The 23,457-nt window shown below is 43.0% G+C and overlaps 1 protein-coding gene across 3 annotated transcripts; it reads right to left on the reverse strand.

The window, feature by feature from the left end:
- Positions 1-7: 7 nt before the first annotated feature.
- On the reverse strand, positions 8-22,759 carry arhgef16 (Rho guanine nucleotide exchange factor 16). 3 transcript variants are annotated; one of them, XM_088617115.1, is made up of 15 exons: positions 22,530-22,759; positions 20,507-21,197; positions 18,742-18,793; positions 17,261-17,430; positions 15,559-15,615; positions 14,543-14,703; positions 9,919-10,071; positions 9,149-9,278; positions 8,334-8,408; positions 7,325-7,417; positions 6,225-6,379; positions 4,245-4,436; positions 3,675-3,742; positions 2,830-2,931; positions 8-2,301 (listed from the first exon to the last, which is right to left on the reverse strand). In XM_088617115.1, the coding sequence occupies exons 2-15, from the start codon at positions 21,119-21,121 to the stop codon at positions 2,162-2,164; spliced, it is 2,163 nt and encodes a 720-aa protein (XP_088473241.1). In that variant the 5' UTR covers positions 21,122-21,197; positions 22,530-22,759; the 3' UTR covers positions 8-2,161. The 3 variants fall into 3 exon arrangements, with proteins under 3 accessions (XP_088473241.1, XP_088473239.1, XP_088473242.1); XM_088617113.1 differs by having other exon boundaries at positions 20,507-21,237; XM_088617116.1 differs by having other exon boundaries at positions 20,507-21,321.
- Positions 22,760-23,457: the final 698 nt, after the last annotated feature.

Here is a 23,457-nt window from a genome sequence, read left to right on the forward strand (position 1 = left end):
GGTAAAGTGAGGTGTATGGTTTTATTGATGATCACAGTTAATACATATTATTGGCCTTCCCTTCATGGTCTGTCATACCTTGTACTGGTCTGTCCAAACAATGAATAATAAGCTACATTTGACTTTTGTGTACAAACCTATAACATATATATACAGCCCAAACGAACATGCTTTCCTCAGAGTGTAAAGATGTAATCCAGCTGACAGGCATCTGCAGTATACAGTATATGAGACATTAGGAATGACACATGGAACACTAATCTGGTCGACAGTGGACTAAAAAGCATTACTGCTTACAAGCATTATATCATTAGAACAAGTAACGTGAGCCATTATGGTCTTTCTAACCCATATTAAGATTGTATTTGTTTGAATCCTAAAGCTGTATGGTTTAATGTTTATGATATATGTTTTCTATATCCATACCTGTATGTATCAGGTGAATAAATTAAACTTTTTGACAGCAGTGTTTTGGCAAAAAGCCTAGCTGTTTTCACCTTACAGTCCTGATTGTCTTTGAGTCGTAAGCTAACCCTTTGTGACTGACGCAGGAAGGAGAAAGGATAGGCATGAGAAATACTTTGCCTGACAGGTCTTTCCACACAGCATTGCCCTATAACATGGAAGATGACCACCATCATCTTGTCAGAGCAGGCTCAAACAACAAATTGCTCTTCTCCTGAATTTAGGCAACATTTATTCTGAACATATAAATTCATTTACCACATACTCTTCCTATTAACACATTTGTACAAATCACCCTTTGACCTACAATATATGCATGAAAAATATTCACACCCTTTCCCTTTTCCCTTATGTTGAATAAAATGGACAATGACAAAAAGAAATGAAAAAAACAAGGCTTTCTCACAGCTGTAAAATTCTTCAAAAACCACAAACCTGATTTTTCTTTCCCTTTTGCCTTCTCAACCCTGTGTGCTTACTGGGTTTAGTTTTCCTGTGCAGATTTACAGATAAAAAAAAAAACACATGCTATCTACATGAACCATCTAGCGAATATCACACAATTTTATGGATTGACAAAATTTTTCTTCATCCTACACAAGTCTACTGATTATATAAAGTTGGAAATGGAGCAGTGACACCTTCAGGTAAAGGCTCAGAGGGCACCTGAGAACACATTCAGATTGCGTGCTGAGCACAGCAGTGCACATCAGGAAGCAGCCAGTGACAGTGATGCACATGATCCTGTATGAAGTCTGCTTCAGCATTACCAACATTTCCATTTGCACAGTAATACATTCAAGTCCTTGTGCACACTTCCAAGTCTCTGAATGTACTTTAATCAGCTAAATTATGTTATGGATGCGGTTATCACTTTTGCCATTAAAAATGTAACTAGTTCCCATCAGCCCTTTATGGCTTATCACTGCATTGATAAAATATGGGCACTGTGTGGAACACGTTTTGGTGCTGCTCAAGGCACTTTGCATGCACAATATTTGTCGTTATCCTAAATGACAGATTCGGCTATAAAGTATACACCAAAAATGTCATACACTTAAATGTAAATTTAATTCATTGTAACTATATTCAACACAAATCGTCTCCCAGTTAATAGCACAGATTAAGTCTTTAAAAAACATGTAAAAAATCTGTTAAAGGTTTCTATTCCATCGATAACTATAAATACAGACGCATTTCACTTCCATTTTCCTCACTCTGCCTCTTTGGCCGCAAAGCCTTTCCAGTGTGTGCAAGACCCTCACTTTCTGAACCCTGCTCGGGCAGTTCCTGGAAGGACATCAAAGCCAGATCTAAGAAAGTTCAGCAGTAAGAAACAGATTCTGAATATACAGTCCCCAGAAATCTATGCAGCTGCAATCCACCGAACTCTTTAGATCCATTATATGAAATGGGGAAAAAGGTGATTTGTCCCTGACCTTAGTGCTCCAGTGAAGACAATGCACAGTCAGTGCTGTTGCAGGTCTGTTATCATGCTGGTCTTCATGCCCATTATACTCCATGTGCTGGGAGGATAATGGAGGGGAATGTATTGGATCCGAAGGTATTGAACTAATCCGCAAGTCGGCAGGAGAAGGGCTGAGAGATTCTCCTGGACGTCGCAGTACGGGAGTTCGGGGTGGACGGAGGTCTGCGCTCTCCCCACGGAGCGGTGGGCGTGTCCAGGCGGCCGGTCTCACACGTTGGTCTCCTTGCGCAGCCTCTCCATGCGCCGCACGTTGCGCTCCACGGCCACCCGGTTGGTGATCTCGTTGGCGCAGCCGGCGGGGAACCAGCCGTGCTCTCCGTCCCGGAGCCTCTCGCCATGGTACCAGCCTGCGATGGCAAAGAGAGGTCAACCACCTGCCCTCCGTGCCCCTCCCTTCTCCCAGCCCAGCGGTGCCCACTGTGCTCTCCCTCTCACTGGTCAGTCTCCTCTACCCCCAGCTCTCCAAATGTTAGTCACGACGTCACTGGACAGTTCAGGGGAGTTGGAATACAAGTATGCATGAAGGAACCTAGAAAGCCTAGTAGAGAGAGTCTGCACCAGTGTACCCCCATTCATTTCTGGGTGCTTTTTATACATTAAATGTAAGCAATCTACTGTGTTACCATTAGGAAAAAGTGCATATTGGGTATGAATTTATATTTAAATCCCAGCACAGAATGTAACTTCTGTAGACTGACCTGCTGCTCAACAATGTCAAACTCCTGCAGGGGTCCTATCTAGCTTCATATGGCCACAGAGTTACAACAGGTGACCCCCCTCTCTTTCTTAAGCATGAAGTTTAAAATAAGTTGAACTAAACTGGACGCAAAGGTCCAGTCCTTCCTGTGTCACCCCCAGCGCCTCCTGGCCCTTACCCTCCTCCTTCTGCAGGACCAGGACCACGTCTGCCTGTTGCAGCCCCAGCTCGTCGGGCTCCTTCGGCATGTAGGCTTTGATCACCTCAAACTGGGGTAGCTCTGAAAGGCAACACGCAGGTTCACACCACCGGAATCCTACTCTCGTCCCCAGAACTACACCACAGAGCTTCAGCGTCCTCCTAACACTCACAGACACTACATTCTCTCCAGCACATGTTGTGTACTGGCCTGCACAGATGTATGTTGTTTCTGAAGTACTGCACCCCCCTTAATTCTGCCACTGTCAGTCACTGCTGCATTCTTTCAAGGTAAATAATCAACATACACTTAATTCTCACCATTTTGAAACTGCTACACAGGAAATCCCAATATTAAGCAGAAATGCTGATATGGCTATAACCTACTTCATTCTACATATGTTATTGGGATAGTTATGGAAGACAATCATCAAACTCCAGTTCCCTTTCATTATAGACTGAATCCCCTCAGTCCTAACACTTTGACAATGCAAGAGATTCTCCACACTATCCTGTTTCTATGTGATGAATCAAGACACATGTCGATTCTCTTCATTCTAGCTGGGCTGATCCCAGAGAGGACATGAGGGACGCATTACCTTCTCTGCAGTAGAACATACCAGAACAAAAATAAACAACCTGGAAACATACATGGAAACACTGAAGATTATTTTAAAAAATCAAATTTGTCAGAACCTTTTGTGCTTTCCAGTTCAGTTTCAAGTTGCTATCCCTGTCCAGGAAAGGCAGGAGATAGTAAAGTGGGCTACATACAGTATATTCTTTTTGTACAAAATGGATTTCTGTAATTTGACCAAGCAGTACCTTCTTTATTAATGTTTTTAGCTTGCTTGTGTCTCCGCAGAGCTGTTACCCAGCGAGCCCGCTCGATCCTGACAAACAAAACAAGAAAACAAGAACAAGAACAGCCGGTTTGCATTTTATTGCGCTGGAGAGAAGGGAGAGATGAGACGTGACCACTAGAGGGAGCTCAAAACTTACTCACAACAGTACTTGAACCATTGCAAGGTTCAGTCAAGAGTTATGACTCAAAGAATCTCAACAGGAAGTAATGCACATGAAAATGCACGTGCCCCTTTTCAAAACACTGGTTATTCACACATTCATGTAACTGGGACTCGAACCCACCAGGAGTCTCACAGCTTACTACCCACTACACTGTTTGGTCCCTGAAGATTAGAATCAGGGGGAAAATTTATTATACTTCTACAGTTATAATATACCCGGAAACATGTTTTTCTAAGCCTGAAAATGAAAAGACTACAGCTGGGTGCTGTCTCTAAATAACACCGATGCAGGGTTAAAATCAGGGTGGTAATCCCGTCCTGACAAATTCCCGTTCACATTAGAATAATGGTGAGAGAGGTGACTGACTGGCTCTCCGTGACCAGGGCGATCTGCTCTGCACGTCCCTCGCTGTTCTTCTTCATCAGGACCTTCAGCGAGTACAGGGAGGAGCTGCCCGTGAGTTTTCCAGTGGGTGAGGGCTGGACCTCGCTCTTGTCCAGGATGTCCACCTCCACGTTCTCCACAGTGGCATAGTCCATCACCACATAGCTCTCCTCACTGCACCCAGACGGGCATGAAATTAACAGGACAGACAGTTACAGAGACGGAGATTTACTTATTCTAGCAGCATCCTACTTCACCCCAGAGAAAAAGAGCAGAAGAGTCATCGTATCAGAATATCAGACGTTGACCACAATAACAACACATTTATGATTCATGCAAAAAAAATACAGGCAAACTGTCTGCAGTATAGTAAATATATTAACCCCTCTATGAATTAGGCAGACTGCCCACTGGGAAAAATCAATCTAATGCATTTTAAGGTAGACAAGAAACAAGGAGGAAAAACCTATCACATAATAACTACATAACGTCATGCTGCAGCCCTTGCCATAAGCAATTTGCAGATGATGTATATGTACAGTATATAGAAAACAATGTATGAACATTAACAAGCTCTGAAAAATTCAAATTATTAGAAAGCATTTTGAAAAAATCCAAATTCAGCACACCTGGGGTGTCAATGGCATTAGCAGTATAACACTAACGGTATTTCCACCCTCACCTATTTGGAGGAAAACACCATGACTGAAACATGATACAAGTTCATAGCAGCTGCAATGGGAGGCAAATGTTAGAAAGCTGTAATGGAAAAGGAAATTCTAGTGCATGTATGTATGGTAGGAGCAGAGAAAGCAATCTCAGATTTCAGGGTGATAGAGCTGGACTGCTTTACCCCAGAGAGCACCAATAAAAGTGTGCTTCCTCTTTCATTTCAGCTCATCAAAAACCACAAAGACAATAATCTTTCCATCACATCAGGATTAACCTGATGTACCCAAAAACAGACAGTGAAACCTTTTGGTATAATCTAGGACTCTCGGGCACAGAAGCTCTTAAATGGTTTCCTTCTGCCCAGGATTAAGAGGCTCTGTTCCCTCCCTGTCTACTTGCTATACTGGTCATGTTCGTGTCGCGCAGCTCGGAATGTGAGGTCATGACCTCTCGTAGCAGCCCTGGAATTCAAAATGAAGCTTGGATACAGCCTCCCAGTCCTACGCACTGGAAGAGAGTCTCATCAGAAGGGAGCTTCTTCAAAAACGAAATTCCAACAGTAGAAGACCATGACGACCAGATGAGACCAGGCTCACCTCCTACTTTTACATGGTTGAGCATTATAAAAAAGTCTGAATTCCACCATTCTGAAAATCGATTAATACACTTAACTTTACAATATTCTGTAGAATAAGAAGTGCATAGATGCTTCGGAATACAAGATCATGTCAGAGTTATTCGGTCATTTGTACTATTAAGTATATAAATAGTTATGCAAAGTGTTGAGAGTTTTTGATTTTGAGGATAATCTTAATATTTAAATTAAAAAAGGAAACTGGATACATTTTTACTTCAGCATTCCCTCACACATTCTCAAAGGACCCAGTACAATAAAACAGTCACTAGCAACAACAATTCCTTTTTTTAATTAAATCTCACTAGCACCCAAACCAAATAAGACTCCTAGTTGGGCTACAAGCTCTTGCGTGGGAAAATGCAGAGGTGGTCCCTATGGTATGTTTAGCCTAATGGTGTTCTGAGCACAACAAGTCTAAAACAAGCGTGAAAGACCAGGCTCTACTCACCTGGCCAATACCATTAAATCCATGCACTGCAGCATAATATAAACTGCATTTTCTTAGATTGTAAACCGCAGATCTGTAGGATGCCCTAGTGTTCTATACTAAAGACCAGTCCTGGACTTTGCCCTCTGGATGTAAAGGCAGCTATGCTGTATAGCACCTGCAGTGAGCAGAACTGCAGAAGGGAAACCGGGATGGGTGTACTGACCTCTTCTTCCTGGTGACGATAAGCACGTCATTGAAGAGGAACAGGTAGTAGCTCTTGTTGCTGAACGCCTTCCAGAAGATGCTGAGCTCTTCCGTGCAGACAGCCAGCTCCCCTCGCTTCAGTAGCCACCGAGAGGCCGAGATGAGGGGAAAAGGCTGAGGGACACAACAGGCTGGACATCATTTTGAAGCCCGAGCTGAGGACAGGATTCCACTTCCGTTTACCTCGCAACATCTGGCGTATTCCTGACGTACTGATGGGGCAGTTAGGGATGCTTTTGGAGAATTATATAGAAATCTCAGCTATGTGACATACAGAATGCCAATCTGTATTTATCAATTGGAACTGCACAAACACTACCACTTTGCACATAGTCCTGAACTCAAAAACAATACACAGAAATACTGGGAAATATAAGCTAAGTATCCTGCAGTTTATGTACTACACCAGGGATGTCCATCCCTGTTCCTGGAGAGCTCCAATCCAGCTGGTGTTATGGGTCAGTCTTAAAACATTTGGTTTCATCACTGGAACATGGGATCTGAGCACTTATGTAATTTAGCGATGAGATGAAAAGCCAATCCCCAATACCCTGATGTTTTCAAGGACCACACCTGGTCATTACAGATCTTAGTTCAACCAATTTATCTGCCAAATTGAGCAAAACGTGTTCCAAGTCTTTACGAGAAGATTTAAGCTTGACCTATAAAATCGGCTCTTCAGAACACGGTACATGATGGTGTACATGATGTTCAGATCTACATGATACTGTTACTAGTGTTCCAGTAAAAAAAATTGTGAGTCAGGATGAAACAATAATAAAAAAACAATAATATTGGTAGTATACAAAGTGGCCAAGATATTAGGAACCCTCAAGTCAAAAGTACTGACTCTTTTAGTGGCAGGCAAAGTCTTCCTGGAGTGAGTTCAATTCTGCAACCTCATCCAAATCTTAGCTGAAAATGAACCTGCCAGAAAGATGGAATAGAAGTTCCAGCCATTCTTCAAATACCCTCAACTGATTATTTGGTGGGGCTTCCTAATACTGTGGCTATTAGAAGCATCAGCTCCAGGTCAGCACCTGGTCTTATAAAGAATACCTTTATCTTGCCAAACTCCATCTGTTTCTGGATGGTGTACATCTGCTCTGTCCTCTCCATTCTCCTGGCTCCATCATTGCACTGTTTTACCAGCTAAAAAACAGAGAGGCACTGCAGTCAGGACACGTCTCCACAACAGAGGTAAATATGGAGGAGAAACTGGACAGGCTGCTCTGAAAGGCACCCTCTTAACTGAATAGAGCAATAAAGTGCATTTCTTGAGAATCGATTCTGGATTCTGGATCCTAATTTCCCTACGGGATTAATAAAGTATTATCTATCTATTTTGCCATGTATCTGATATATATGTACAAAGTACATAAGTAGTTGAAGTTATAGAATGATCCTCAGAGGAAAAAATAATTGATTCCAGGCAACTGTGTGTGATACAAAAAAGCACATTTCCCTTTAACTCAGATGTTTACAGGACGCAGTGAACTGGACTCTGCCTCTCCATATGGGTTGAATTATGACTGGTATGTGCACCAAAGGAAATAAAGAAACGAGAGGCCTTGGCTGGAAATGCAGAGGAGGCAAACAAAAGAAAGCTAAGAGAATAATGCACTTTTACGGTTTTACATTTCAAAGCACATTTACAATGAAGGAAAGAAATCAACTGTGTGACCCTTTTCACAGTGGACTAGCAGGTAGCTTGAAATAATAGAAAAACTATCCCATTAAAATGTTCTTGCTATACTTGTCAGTGCAGGGTGAACATTTCAGACTCGTGTGCGATAATGCAGATGTTCTAGTTGGAACAAGAGTAACACAATATAAATGTCTGGGATAAGGAACATGCAAAACCCTCCTCTGATACCCCTAAATATTACTCATCATCACACACAGATATAATTCCACTGTACAGTATATGACAGAACTTTTTAACACTGGGTATGATATATTTTATATCAATGAGACACTCCTAGGGTTCCTAGTATTTGCTCCATGGTTACTTCATCACCATGTTAATCTCGATCTCAACAATCTCTGAATGAGAGGACTGCAGTACCTTACTGATGGCCTTCAGGGCCCAGACTGCTGCGCTGTACTCCAGAGTATCAGGAGGGGTCTTCTGGCAGATGGTCTGGGGGGAGGAGAAAGTGGCACCTCTTTATTTGCAGTCAGCTGACTTTTCTAAAGTACTACAAATATCTCTTGCAGATCTGTTCACCTGACTTTCTTTGCAAATAAAAATGTATTTTTTCCTTTACATTTTATAAACAGTACATTTTAACATGAGATGTAATGGCTCATATTAGTATACATTGTCTTAAGGTTTTGGAAACACTACATTGCAAAGCCTGCTACAGTCAGGGGGCTCCACTGAAGTTCACTACGGGACAGAGCTCTTCTCTACTTTCTTTAATAAAATTGTTGTTTCGATATGCGAATGAAAAATACAAGTGTGGCAGACTTGTTTTTTTAACCCATCACAGCATTTCCCCTGTACTAAAAAGGAGGAATGATGACAAATGTATTTAATAACAAACAATAAACCAGAAGAATATAAATCTGCCAGCCAGGCTTCAAACTGCAATGTTTTGTGCAGAGGAAGGGAGCTGTGATAGACATGGGGTCATATTTATCAACTGTTCTCTGATGTGCTGTATTTCTGTCATTTAAAAAAAAAAGGAATACCACTGTCCAAATATTCAGTTAAATGTTTTTAGAGGGTGAAAAGGGGGCCTAGTTCTGTGACACGATACAGCTTCTTTTTTATGCCGATTTCACCTGGGGGACATTGTGAACAGGTGTAACCCTAATACAATAGAGTATGTCTGACAAACATAACCAGCTCAGAAATAATTCAACGCAGTCTCTCACATCCATGAGCAGGGGCAGGCGGGTGACTCTCTGCATGGGCAGGATGAGGAAGGAGATCATGGGCAGGGCTCCGCAGTCCTCGCTGACCTCGATCTGCTTCAGGACCTCCTTGAAGGCACTGTTGCTCGAGCTGAGTGTCACACACACAGGCAGAAACCAGGGGATACAAGAGATGGATAATGAAAATGAGCCCTCCTTTAAAAAGCAATGGTATGTAACATGACGTTATTAAAATAATTCCATCTGTAGGACATACCTAACAAGGCTACAAAGAAAATAAGTTTTGCCCTTTGTTAAGTAACAGGGGCCATTGTATAATTATGCCACTGATTGAAAGCACGTTCTACTGTATAGGAACTGTAAAGAAGGAAGTCAATGATGTGTAAACTGTCTTGTTATAGTAGGTGTAGCTTCTTGTACAATGAAGCAGGGGAGCTCATATCATTAATTCCAAGAACGCTGCTGAAAATGTTCAAGACGAATATACTGTGAAATCAGAGTTTTTGCTTGCTGAAAGCTGAAAGCTGGAATCCTGATAGTTGTCATTTTTCAAAAAAGAATGAAAAGCCCAGGGCCAAATGTTTCCAGCTGATTTGCATTTTGCACACCAAATCTAGTAAATCTAGAAAAAAATAATCCTAGGATTGCAGCTCTGTTGGTTAACATCCAACTGTTTTATTTTGCAATGGCCTATCTAACATCAGATCAATGATTAATCGAACTGCAAGTTTCCTTTGATTCTTTTTAATTGTCCCCCCTATTCTGCTCACAGCAGCTTCTGCAGGGTCCTCTGCTGGTACATCTCATTGGAGCAGTAGATGATGTAAGGGTTGAAGTAGTTGGCGGCATGGTTCTGCACGATATCACTGATGTCTCTGATCACTGGGTTTTCCTTGTGTCGCTTTTCCAGGTCCTCAAAGAACCTGAAAATAAAACATGGGTTTAAGGCCGGAGGTTAATTTCTTCCTTGTCTATCACAGAACAGTGTACAGTCATGATCTGCAATATACAGAACACTTACTGCAAACTGCATTTGCTTTTAGCTATTGTAACCTGACATTGTAAAGCACTTTTATAATAATGCTCAACATGAAGAGGTATGACAAAAATAGCACTTAAAAGTGTTAGAGAAATACATTATCCAAAGCATTGATGTATTGCACTCCAGAGCTGACAGAGGGGCTTAGTTAGTTTTGTGTTTCTGTTAAGCTTGGGTAATAAACATAGAAATTCTCTCAGTTAGATGTTCATGAGGCACACGCCTTTCAGCCCTGAAAAACTACAAAAACAACTCAAACCCCAAAGCTAAAATAAAAGTATTCAACAGCAAGCAAGTTCTTCAGTGGTACATTTCTTTTATTGTCTTTGACTTACTTGCAAATAATAGGGCAGAATGATTGGAGCATCTACTAGGTGTTATGAATAAGGCATCACAGAAGACTGTTATAATCTATGTTGATAAACTTCACTCCTTTGAAAGCCAGTAGGTGAAAGAACAGATTCCCTGTGTCCACTGCAGACAACAGCAAAGACATCTGACAAGTGCAGAAGAGTTGCATAAATATAAACAGCTCCCTAGGGTCCAGGTTTTCAATCAACACAGACATTGTGCCAGACACATTTGCGTTCGTCTTAAGAAGAAATCAGCACTGCCAAACATCTGCTATTTGTGATGATTTGTGTCGGGGCTTGTATGAAGTTCCATGTAGTTTTTAAAAACTGCTTTTAAAATCACTGTCAATGTAAATTGAGTCACGAGGTTATCAATATGCACCTTACGTATTACTCAGCTACAGCTAAAGAGGAATAACTTCTACTTTATCATAGACCTGAACTAACTTTATAGCTATGTCAAGCAGAAACAGCTTGACCCACCTGCGCCCAGTTTAAGTAGTAAAATCAATGGAAAGCTGTGTTCTACTGCCAATGAAGAAATCACTCCTCACCAGATTTAACCAGATAAATAGCAGCTACTGTAAATCCCAGCAGGTCAGACGCTTGACATTCTTCAGCTCTCAAAGGCCAAACTCTGTTTCTATTGAATTTGTATTGTCAGTTTTTTTTCCCCCATTACTGTTAGGGGAGGATATAAGAGAAATTTTCCGATGCTGAGTCTGTCAAACCATACCACTCTGCCAGCATTCCAAGCACACAGCAGTACAGGAGCACCCAGGAGCTGCGGTCACAGAGACAGTGTTACAACCAATTTACAACCAATTCTTCACCGAGGAATGAGACTGGCCACTGGCCAACCTGCAAATTAATTCACCTCTGTGTGATGGTCAGACACTCAGTGATACATAACAATCGGCAGAGAGAAAGTCCCTACCCTGAGCACATACAGCTTGGGCCAAACCATAGACATAAAATATGTAACAGTGTTAATTAGCAAAAACAATTACTCCACCATTACGTCACAGTGCCTTGCAAAACCCTGCAGTACAACAAACAACTCAACGTACAGACCAATAACAAGACAATACATGTGGCTGGGAGTGTGTTGTTAATTTCCACTGTTGAGTGTTTATTCATATAGTTTAGCAATGTAACACATTTTATTGAATAAGCACTGCATGTCTAGAAAGAACAGGTTTAGATGCCTGAAGGTCTATAATCCCAGTGAAGACAATGGGTGAAGCCAGCCTTCAGACAACTGTAGCATCAGATTCAATGTGATCAATGCAGCTTCGCAAACATTAAACTCTATGCTTTGCATATGCTCTACTAAAAACACAGCTGGAAGCTGTAAAGCAGGTTCTGCCATAAACCCCAGTGGAATTTTTATAGGAGACAAAGAGTAATTCACTCCACTATAACTAAAGTACTGAACTTGAAACAACAAACAAGCAAAAAAGCATATTTGCTAGCTGTATCTGAGAAGTTTATTTTTTGCATCAAAAAGCATTTCCCCTTCACACACAAAAAAGCTGGGAAACTCTGAGCTAAGAAAGTTTCATTTGGAAGAAAATAATTAGATCAAAACTGGTGTATAGCTACTGCTAGATAGAAGTATATGTTAGAGTGTTTAATGTACTTGCAACACCAGTAAACTAACACCCAGACAGCTTAATTTTCTTTTTGTTTGAAGGAAAGGGTTTTTTTTCACCACTGGTAAACTGCTTTACTGTAATATGGTGTAGATTACTGCTGCAGTGTGATCCTGCTGGGTGTGTCCTGCCTTGTGAGACACCGCTTCAAAGAAATCAAAGACATCAGGTTCATTTCGACTGTATTCAGCCTGGAGTAACAGGCGGGGAACATGCTGAGCGCCTGGAAGGAAAGACAAGTGCCCTAAAGAAACCCAAGCAGGTCTGTGCAAGACTAAAAGACTAATTTAGTTTTCCTTATGTTACAAGTTAGTGAAGAACTGCGTCACAAAGTGTGGCACCTCCTACAGTGTGGGCAGACGTTTTGCAAGTGCAACATCTCACCCTGCAGTGAGAAGCACCCATACTGCTTCCTGTTTATGTAACTTTAAGTGCAAGAGTTTATTCTACCGAGTAGAAGAGAAAAGGATTTTGCTTAATCTGACTGTAATTAAATAAACCGTATATGAGGGACAGGTACAGTTACCCCTGCCAGGATTCAAACCCAGTCCCTCTGGGCTCTATCCCTAGACAGTGGTGAACTCAACTGTGCCACTGCCACTGGAGAATTCTACCCAGTCTAGGTTACAGGGGTGTGACAGCACTTTCTGTAACATGCACTGCTACATGTGTGTGCCTTTCAGCTCAAGGGAGCCTAACTCCTTCAGGAAAGAAGAAAGACTATCCTCTTTTGACCATAACACAATACTGTCCTCAGAACATCTAAAATAATCTGAGAAGGACACTCCTGTACCTAAATTGCCAAGTCTGAATTGTAATGTTTTGATTGCTGTAACTCTTTCCATTAGTCACTTTCCATTCCTGTGGTGACAAAAAGCAAACGGTTGTAAAACATAATCATTAACCATTACATTAATCTGGGGACTATGCTGCATAGATTACACCATTTTGCATTTCCCTACGTTCCTTCCATTTAAAACTGAACATCTGTTCCCAGGTTTCCCCTCCTGCAACTATGCTAGATATGACTTCCTTTTTAGATATCACGCCAAAGGCAAGTGACAGCTTCCAAAGCTCTTTAATTCTAGGCTTAAAAGTTTGTAACGCTTCATATACAACAGTTGACCTTCAACTTATGTGGAGGAAATCCAATTGCTGTACATTTTATCTGCAGTTTCAGGAGAGAGAGGGGAAAAAAAAGCACACGAGATTCTAAACATAAATCAGACACCTTTGAAATAGTAACGTACAGCGTTAATGTCTTTTTAAGTAGTTTACTTTCGAGCATGTTTCTTTTCAGCCAGAAGTGCCTATTGCATCAGACTGAACCAAGAAAGCAGGCAGCTCTCCTATCGCCAGGAAAAGATCAAACAAGCAGGTACACGTACAGTACATCTGGGAGATAAGTAACCTCAGCCAGGTTCTGATAGCAAAGGAACAAGTTTCATAAGCTTGTTAAGACACAGCCTGCTATTCCTAAGACTAAGGAAGAAAAAGCAAGCATGAGTCAAATTACACTGGACAAAGACGGTAATCAGTTTAATCAACCTTAAATCTCTGTGTTCAACACATTTACTACACCTCTGGGTGTAGGTAAACACATATCTGTGGTCATTTAAATTTGGAAAATAAGAAGATCAGCCTTCTGATTAGAAGAATCCTGACTCTAGTGATGTAATTATTTTGATATAAGTATAATACCACTCAGTTTATCAAACTTTAACATTAAATTGTCATAACACTTCATGTATCACAATCCCTCTGGAGGTAACTTCTCTGATGACAAAATGCAACCGTTCACTGTCACATTACTGTGCTCTATGCCTTCGACGATTTTCTCTAAACTTACAATGACTATTCCTGTGAAAGGTACTGTGAGTCAATTAATAAAACCTGCTGGATGAGCTCACTTCTGCTTTCAACTCTGCAAAAACCCCGCCTGTGGCATTTGGCTTAATGTGTAACATGATTGCCACACAAGTCACGCCAAAGCCTGGGCTGCTTCCACCAGAAGCCTCTCTTGACAGCTCATGTGTACACAGTTGTGCAATAGCCTAAATTCTGTCCCCATTGGCTGCAGTGGGAAACCTACACCAACCTGTCCAAGAGGAAAGAGCAGAGACGCCAGCCTGCTCCAGCTCTTTCCAGTTTTGACTGAAGCAGAAAAAAAAATCCCAAACCACAAACCGGTTAGAGATACAGTACCTTTGAATTAAAAGGTAAGCAAGGAGCAACATATGCCTTGCAGGGCAATGTACCCTGAAGCTTCTGTGTGAATGCTCGTGGGAGACACAAAACCTGCTACACAGACACCCTGCCCCTCCTGCCCCCTGGGCAAAGTGCTCACCGCTGGCTGACCGCCTGGATGTCAGAGATGTTGGAGAAGAGGTGATGGTGCTCAGTGCTGTTCATGGTCCGGCGCAGCTCCTTGCTCCCCTTGAACAGACGGACCAGGATGCCCAGACTGTGCAGGTAGGAGTATTCGGATGTGATGATCTCGAAGATGGCCTGGCGGATAACAGGATTCAGTAAATGCCACAGGAATTAAATCAGACTCCACAGGCGCATCCTGTGGAATTCATCGCATGAGTCCTATTTATTGAAATTAGCAGATGATAAACTATTGAAGGGCACCAGGCACAAAACAGAGAAGACACAAACACTGGTATTCTGTCTCCTGGCGTTGTAAATGGCCCGACGCAGATGGCCATACAGCTGGTCATGCCGGTTGCTGATATTTATCCCAAAATCTAAATTCATGTGGAAAACTGGATAAGCCAGTTTTGATTTTGAGGGGAAGGAGCTCTGAGAAATAGATGAATCAGATAAAGCACAGGAAGCTTGAAGACCACAGGCACAGAGACAGAAAGGCAGGGTGGGCCTCACTGACATGACAAAAGTGAGCTCCAGCTGCAGCACATCTATAACGAGAACAGATAATCCAAAACGAATTCCACTAAAACACTTTTCTGGACTAAAAGGCTCCCAGTAAACATACCACAACCATCAGCTTTCAGATACCAATTAAACAACAGAGTAGCACGATGGCTTTTCTTATAAAGCAAGGCCCCGATGTTCTAAAAACCACTGTGCTTTTATACCTATTATGTAAAACAGTACAAAGTCCTGTCAAGTCACACCTCCCTGGCAGATTTGCCTTACTAGGTATTTCCTGCTCAGGCATATAGAGAGCTCTGCTTTAGCAGAAACCAGTTGCTACAGGACTCAACACGTTTTGGTCTGGTGCTCCTCCACATTTCTTCACCCAAGAGCATGCTTTTCTTTACAGTTTAAAAACACACTTATGTTTTAAAAAGGTTGACTAATTTCAAACTCTTTTCTGACCATATTTCATCCTCTTACCTCTTGTCGTTTGCGCTCCTCTGCTGAGATCCTCTGAAGAATACCTTGTTCCTGCACCTAAAAGGAAGGCAGCATGGTGATCTCACTATTAACTCAGAGTATTGTACTGAAATGTGCATATTAAAACTGGACATACAAAAATGAAGCATGAGTTAAGTGAAAGTGATATAAAGAGAAGTGTATTATCTGCTTAATGGCTATTTCCACAGTTCGATAAACTCAGAGGATGGTGTTGGTTGAGCAATTCATTACTTTACTAATATATGACACCAATTTGCCTGCTCATACAAACAGTGACACAAACATTTTATTGGCTTCCGAACCATTATTGAATCCCAGCTGATATTTTAACACTGTCTCACAGAGTGATGTTTTCAGTGCTTTTTCTTGTCATAATAAATGATCACATTGCTGATGATCACTGCACTTCCAAATTCAACTCTGAGCCCTTAGAAGAACAAGTATCATTTTCTCCCTCCAGTGTCATTTTTTCTAATTTTCCTAGGAGTCGATGATCAGGTTGGTCCAGTTTCTTTTTTTCCCAGAGGACTGTAAATACACTGAGGTGTTCTGGCATGCATCTCCGTCTTTAGCTTGGGTAAGGTGCAGCTTCTTAAGACTGTCTCCGATTGCACAGTGCAGTGTGAACTGAAAAAGCTATAGTATTACAGCTTCTTGTTCAAACTAAACAAGCCCTCCTAGACCACCTGGTAAAGCTAACCATGTGACAACTGTGACAGAAAAGAGCACAACCCACTGTCCCCTGCAGTTCTGAGAGTAACCCCAAGCTTTGTAAATTCACGACATTCCAGGCAAACCGCATCAACAACTACAGTGTGTAAATTGAAAGAGGATCTCGGTATTGAAAATAAACAATAATTTATATACTGCAGAGGTAAAAAAGTACGGTCTTTCATTGACAGCTAAAATTTGCAATCCTATTCAGTCCTTCTATGCACAGTAGAAAGGAAATTACCACAAAATCAGACCTAGTGAAGGCTGCTGTATACAAGCCAGCAAAAGTCAGCTACCAAGTACTGGTACTGGAACTGTGTGTTACCCCAGTTTGAGAAAGATCGAATGCACAGACACACAAGTGGGATTAAGTTATATAAATGCACAAAGCTTATAAACTTGTGCTGTTCCGATTATTACTTTGCTTATAAAAACCCGGTATGCATAAAACAAAACAGTCTGTATAGCTCTATTAGCTGGGCTCTGTCGGGATGAAGTGACAATTACATTTACAAAAGAAGTGAAAAAATGATGAGGAATATCTGAAACAAAACTAGATCTACCAATCTGATAAAGATTCTCGAAGATTAAGCTGAAGCTGCAAATAAACCACCAACACAAGTCTTCTAGCTCTGTACTCGGCTCTCACTTATCCTGTATTGAACAGAAAAAAGCAATGAAACACTGCTCTCTTTCAGGGTTCTGTATCCCATGCCTTCTTACATCCACTGCACACTGGTTTTCAACTGAGCACATTAAAAACACTACTGGACCAAACAAGGCTCCGTTAAAAAACACAAGACTACATACAGTACAAATACTGCCATCACCAAGCCCCCAATTCTGTTGTGTAACAAACTCCAGAACCTGGAGACATGATGAAATATACTGTAGGTTTTTGGGTTCTCTCTGTCCCCCCACACGGCACCACTGCTGCTCCGCAGGGAGGAGAGGAGCAGTCTCTCACCTGTGGCAGCTGGCTCCAGGTGACCTGCGCCGGCCGGTAGCTCTTCACCACGATGCCCTGGTCGGGCTCGGGGTGCTCCAGCTGCACGAAGTCGTCCAGCAGCTCGTCGTCGGTGTTCTGGTTGGTGGAGTGCAGGCCGCGCTCCCGGATCTCCTGGTACAGCCGAGGCTCTGCGGACAGCAGGCGGGTCAGGAAGGAGCAGAAAGCCTCCGAGACGGAGACCTCGTCCCCGCCGAAGTCCAGGGACAGCTGCAGGGAGCTGGTGGCCAGCGACAGACGCCGCCACGCCTCACCCATGGGCCCGCTGCCCCTGGTGTCCCGCGCCACGCGGGGGTGGAAAAGAACAACCCCCCCCTCTCCGTGTGATCACCAGCTCCCTGCTGCCTCGCGCAGGGAGGTGACACTCCACTGCAACATCTGACACCTCCCGTCCAGAACCAGTTTCTCATTCAAATCACCCAGTCAGTGATGGCAGGCAGGCTTAAAATATTCCATTGCCAAAGCAGTGCGAGCTCTGCAGCTACTGTATGGTGCCTCAGCTTAACAGCCAGACTGCTCAGCATGTATGATGATTCATTCGAGGAACACACATCGTGGTAAATATTCCATTTAGAAAATTCCTATTAATATATATATCTTCCTTTCACAAAGTCTGAAATCTCACTGTAATTCATAAATAGTTCTTTAAAATGAAGAATTCTGAGCTGCTCAAAGTCGTGGATTGCAGATGCACGTGCTCTCTAGTAACTGAGTTTTTAAAGTCCTCCCTGACACGCTTCAATCATAATGTTAAAATCCAACAGGAAGCTGACTGGTCAGTGTTGATGTGCCTCTCATCATGACTGTGACATCATCATTGGTGTGAAAGTTCTACAGACAGGGTCTGCTTGGGGCGTGGCGAGTGGATTGGTCGTAAACTGAGTGATATCTGGTTTCTGACAGCCAATCGGAACCACTGAGGTGCTCAACCCTGGCCGTACACAGAACATCTGCAAGAGTCCAATTCACTAGATAGTGAAAAGGCGTCACACAGGCAAAGCAGAGCGATTTACTTGGTCAACTTCTCACTAACACAAAACCCAGTTTCAAAAATTAAACTCCAAGGCAACAGCTGTTCCACGATTTACTGTGAACTGGTACCCCTGTTCTAACTTCACTTCAAATTAACAGGAAAATAATCGCTGAAAGAACCCAAACTAGAAACATAGTAGCCCTTCAATTGTGGAACTCTTACTTGGTGTTCTTATTATGAAAGTGGAGTGTTTATGAGGAGAAGGAGATCTCCCTTTATACTCCAAAACTTTCACCAAATCATGGTAAAACCACAGAATACAGAAAATGGTTATGGAATCCTCAATTAGTACCAACATGTCAAATACCATTTGGTGTTTTACAAGTTAACTAAAGTTCTCTCATCTTTCCAAGGACAGCCCACCCGCATGATGCCCACACCCCACCCCTAAAACACAAGGGTCACGTACCATCTTTGAAAGAGCCGCTGTGCTTCGTGTTCCTCTTCCGTCCCAGGGTTCTCTGCATGAAAGACAGCAGCAGCACCAGTTTACCAGTCAGGTATACAAGAGGCTCCATGGCATGGCCACAGCCCAGCTATGAGTAAGTAGCATGCATTATGCCTCTTCGTTTTGGAGATGCATCCATTTTTTTTAGAATGTGGAGTTTATTTCCACTTCCTAATCCCCCCCCCCACCCCCTCTCAAAAAAACTAGCCGCTCTCTCAGTTTATAGAAGTGGGGATGTGAGAATAGTAAGCTTTAATCAGCATCAGAATAAAACAGGAAGGAAACCGTCCTGGAAATAAAGCATCATCACTGTATTCTCATGCTATTTAAAATTTTCGCCGTCTCCTCCTCCCATATTAACAGTGACTTATTGCAAGCAAGAGGGAGAATACGAAGCCTGACTGAGAGGCTTGTGCTGCTTTTAGGGCTTCAAAATTTCAAAAACCACATTTTGCAGTTTTAACTGATGAAGCCAGGCATCTACTTTAATTCCTTTCCTTTGAAATACAGTATGTGCGCACAGCAAAACACATTTAAGCACTTGGGATCCCTGGAATAGGTCCTGACAGTAAGAATTACTCAAAAATGGCTTGAAATATTGTTAAGGACAAAAATGGCTTTCATTTGTATAATTCCAAGGGATTCAAACTTGTTCACACTGAGAAGACCCACTTCATTCATTTCTGAAGTGCTGAGCTCAACCAGGACATTTAAGATAGAGGGGCCGAGCATGTCGAAAGTGGAATATAGAAATATAACATTTCTTAACGTCAGATCCAGCTCTTACAGCACAGTGTCTAACCTCATGTGCCACAGCCTCTGATGGGATCCATGGGCCAGTGTCTCTCACTCCAGGGATGAACAAACAGGACTAGCTTAAAATGCCCAAGTCTTGCATTGCAACTGACAAAAAGTAAGGACTAAAGAGTCACCAGTAACCTAACAGCAATGTTACACTGCTGAATTTCTTAATGTACAATTGCTTTATTTCTCCAAGCCATAACCTTTGCCTCCTTGCTCTCCCACACCACAACGCAAAATTGCGCAACGCAAAGCTCTTGTGATCGGAGTCCTCCAGCTAGCACAGTTTGGGTGACACACCAAGGCAGAGACTCTGACAAAAACAGAGGAGGACAGCACCTCCACATTCGCCTGCAAGGGGTTGCATCGTTCATGACCTGTTTCTACATGTGTCCATGACAAACTAGGAAATAAATACATCATTATGAGAAGGAATTCAAACCCTAGGTCCTTATCAGCTCCTAAGAGGAGACAGTTTGCTCCACCTCTGCTACAAAATAGACCATCCAAGAGATACAAAACCCCATGAACGAGAGCTTTCTTTAGAAGGTGTCAGTCCTCTGTCCTGCACACAAGTACAGTCCTTTGTTTCTATATTTAAAACAACGCAGTGCTTTTACCCTGTGCACAGAAAGAAACATGCCACAACAGGCTGCAAGAAACCAGTTTTTTTTCCCGCAACTGTGATTTTTGGTTGTGGTTTGCTATGCCAGCTCAAACAGCTATGGGGTATCCGCAAGCTCTCACTTTGTAGGTTCAGAGCAGTAGCAGCTTCAGAATACAGCTGCGGACGTTTCATGACAGGCTGGACTTGGCGGTTTAAAGAAATCTGATTAAAAAAAAGGATTTTTCGTCCAACACACATTTTGTTTTTCTAGACAGGAAATACACACGCAGCAACGGGGAAACCATTCTCAGGCCTCACCTTGCGGCCAGGGCTGCGGGCGCTGCTTCGCGGGGGCTGGGAGACGGGCTCTTTCTCCTCCGAGACGGGCTTGAGGGCGGACAGCGTGGCGGGCAGCGGCTGGGCGCCGTTTTCCAGGCTCTTCACGGCGGCCCGGTACGACTGGTTCCGGCGGTTCCTCGCCAGCGTGCAGTCCTCCTCGTCACTCTCGTGGTCGTCCCAGGACACGTCCAGAGCCGGGGCAGAGGCCCGCTTGTCCTGCGCGGGCTCCGGGGGCACGGGCAGGGTGACGACGGTGGTGTGGTAGCGCACCTTGGTCCGGCTGGCCACGGCCAGGTTCTTGGGGATGATCTGCTGGGTGCCCAGCTTCAGGGCGGCCTTGCTTTCGGTGCTCAGAACAATCTGGGCCTTTGCCGCCTTCTCCTCCTGAGCAGAGGGGGCGCCGGTCACGTGGGGTTGTGGGGGAGAGCCCCGGGACTGGCTGACCCTCTTCACCAGAGGTCCGGATTGGCTGTCCAGCTGCAGATCGGAGGCGAACTGGTTCTCCAACAAGAGGGGAGCCTGATCTCCCACGAAGCCATCAGACCGGCGCTGAGACATCCCGCTGCTCGGCCCCTGCCCTGATTTTCTATACATCCTGCCAGACTCGGCACACGGCTTGCTGTACCTCTGGGTCTCTCAGCCAGAAGCGAGCAATATACTGCTGGTCATACTGCACGCAGAGACAAAAACACGCAGGTCAGGTCCCGTGTCTTTGGGGGGGGAAAGATCAAATATGTGTAAGAGACACATTCTGGGCTGCATTCTGAACAGTGAAAGTTACCTGATATTAGGAACTGGAACAAAATAAAAACAAAAAGTCCTCTATTATAAAAAAAAACCTCAGAGGAACGAAGCCAAATACAGATAAACCAAGTAAAAGCACTCATTCCTTTCTGCTACATGACATATGCAAACATCCCGTTCCAAAGGGACTAAAAACTAAGAAGAATAGATAAAACGAGGGAGTACGCGTTTCAGAACACTGTATATTCTTTAAAAAACGAGAGAGCACTAACAAAGTCGGATTTATTCAGCAGACTTTGCGCTCCCTTCGCATGACTATCTCGACACCGGCTGCCACGCGGGGGGTTTCCCAGTCATCGCGAGGAGCTCGTGATGGTTACTAACTCCCTCCCACTGACCTGGACACCGTCTGCTCCCCCGCACCCACCGGTGAATACCCCCCTCCTCTGTCCTGCTGAACTGGGACAGCCACAATCAGGAATAAAACCACACGCACAGACTGTGCAAGGAACCAGAAATAGTAGTATTAAAACAAACGTTTTCGGGACAAGTGTCAGACATGATTTGACATCAGACCTAGAATCCAAGTTAGAAATCAAATGGTGATAAAATGATTAGAAACCAGTCCGATCTTCTCAGCTGCACTATCAGGTATACTGTATGTAAATATACAAGTGTGCCCTGAACTTTGTACTGGTCTCGTTATGCCTTCGGTTTAATACCCGAGAAAAAAAATCAAGCCATTGTAATTAAATGGCAAATAGTATTTTAATTAAGAAATGACAGCATTGAAAACAAAGAGAGAAATTAAAAAATACGATTGACATCACTAAAGACATGATCCCCTAGGTGTGTCCCCCCCGTGATCTTGGACACGGACGTCGAGTTTTTCCAGTCTGCTACACCTAGTGTAATCCCACCTTCCCCACTGTGCTACACGTCGTCACACGAGAGGAGAGCTTTCGCTTTTCCACGAACAAAAAATATCCTGCAGATTGACTCCAGGTGAACCGCGTTAATTAACCATTCTCTCAGTCTTTACTTGCGTTAATCTTTCTGCAAAGCGGCGTTTTTTTTCTCCGTAAATAAAACGCACTTTACTCTGCACGCCAATAACATCGGAAAACGACACCAGAAGTCACAAGTTTTTGTAGGGCAGAAAAAAACCCGAAACACACACAAACAAAAAAGATTTGATCTGTAAACTGTCAATCGTTTAACCGTCATTTGCAGTTTGTCGGATGTCGAGTTTATTTACCTTTTTTCTATGCAACTCGGTCCAGCGGGTCTCGCCTCCTTTTGCGATGCGTCCAAAAGTTTGTGTTTTCATTAAAAACAAGGCGAGTCGGCGCTGCTTTCGTGCCTCGCCAACTTCCCATCTGCTTCCCCGACTGTCCGTCAGACTGCTCCGGTGACGTCACTCCAGGTGTGCCTCGGCCGACCTGCCTACCTGTTACTGTAAATATTACCCCTAGCCAGTGTCCTGTCACAGAGTAAACAGTTTGCAAGCTAAAAGGGCGCAGCCTTGATTTTTGCAAGTGCACGCAAAGTATCTTATCTACTGGATCTCAGTAAGGCACTTGACTGATATTATTCAGCGAATTAACGTCCTTTTGAGGCACAGGCGGTGTTAGATTTATCTGGGATTCTTGAACCACGGTTGACTTTAGAAGTCAAAATTGACTTCTAAAACAATACATAATTTTCCAAGAGGGGTTTATTTTGTGAAACCATGTGGTTCCGTTTGCTGCATGTGGATCTGTGGATTTAGCACTAGGTTCATAAAGGCAAGTGCGATTTATTCGCAGTTTTGCTAGGCTGAACGCAAGTCGGTTCTGTACCGGAATCTTGACGATCAAGCTGAACCCCAGTCTTTCTAAATGGTGATGTTGATATGATTCACAAATAGTTCATATTATAGGTTGATGTGATACCTGGTTCACCGTTTGTAACTGACATACGTTATATTAAATTGCAATCCTAAAAATTGGGTGCATGTATTACACTTTTAGTACTGTATCTAAAAAGGTGTATACTGTATAATTCCTAAATCGCCCTCGATGTTGTAGGTATAGCAGTGACAACTTGTCATGTGGGTAATATTACTTTCTATATACTAGAATACACGTTAATACACGTTCCCAATAACTATAAACAATATTTAACGAAGCTTATGTGATATTTTG

The sequence above is a fragment of the Lepisosteus platostomus genome, chromosome 23 (assembly GCF_059453375.1).
Source record: "Lepisosteus platostomus isolate fLepPlt1 chromosome 23, fLepPlt1.hap1, whole genome shotgun sequence".
In the NCBI taxonomy this organism is placed as follows: Eukaryota; Metazoa; Chordata; class Actinopteri; order Semionotiformes; family Lepisosteidae; genus Lepisosteus; species Lepisosteus platostomus.

Coding starts and splice junctions, on each gene's coding strand:
- arhgef16 (XM_088617115.1), bottom strand. CDS start 21,121: ATGTATAGAAAATCAGGGCAGGGGCCGAGCAGCGGGATGTCTCAGCGC. Junction 14,704..15,558: donor AGGAGCGCAAACGACAAGAG/GTAAGAGGATGA, acceptor GTTATCCGCCAG/GCCATCTTCGAGATCATCAC. Junction 3,743..4,244: donor GCCCTGGTCACGGAGAGCCA/GTCAGTCACCTC, acceptor TTTGTTTGTCAG/GATCGAGCGGGCTCGCTGGG.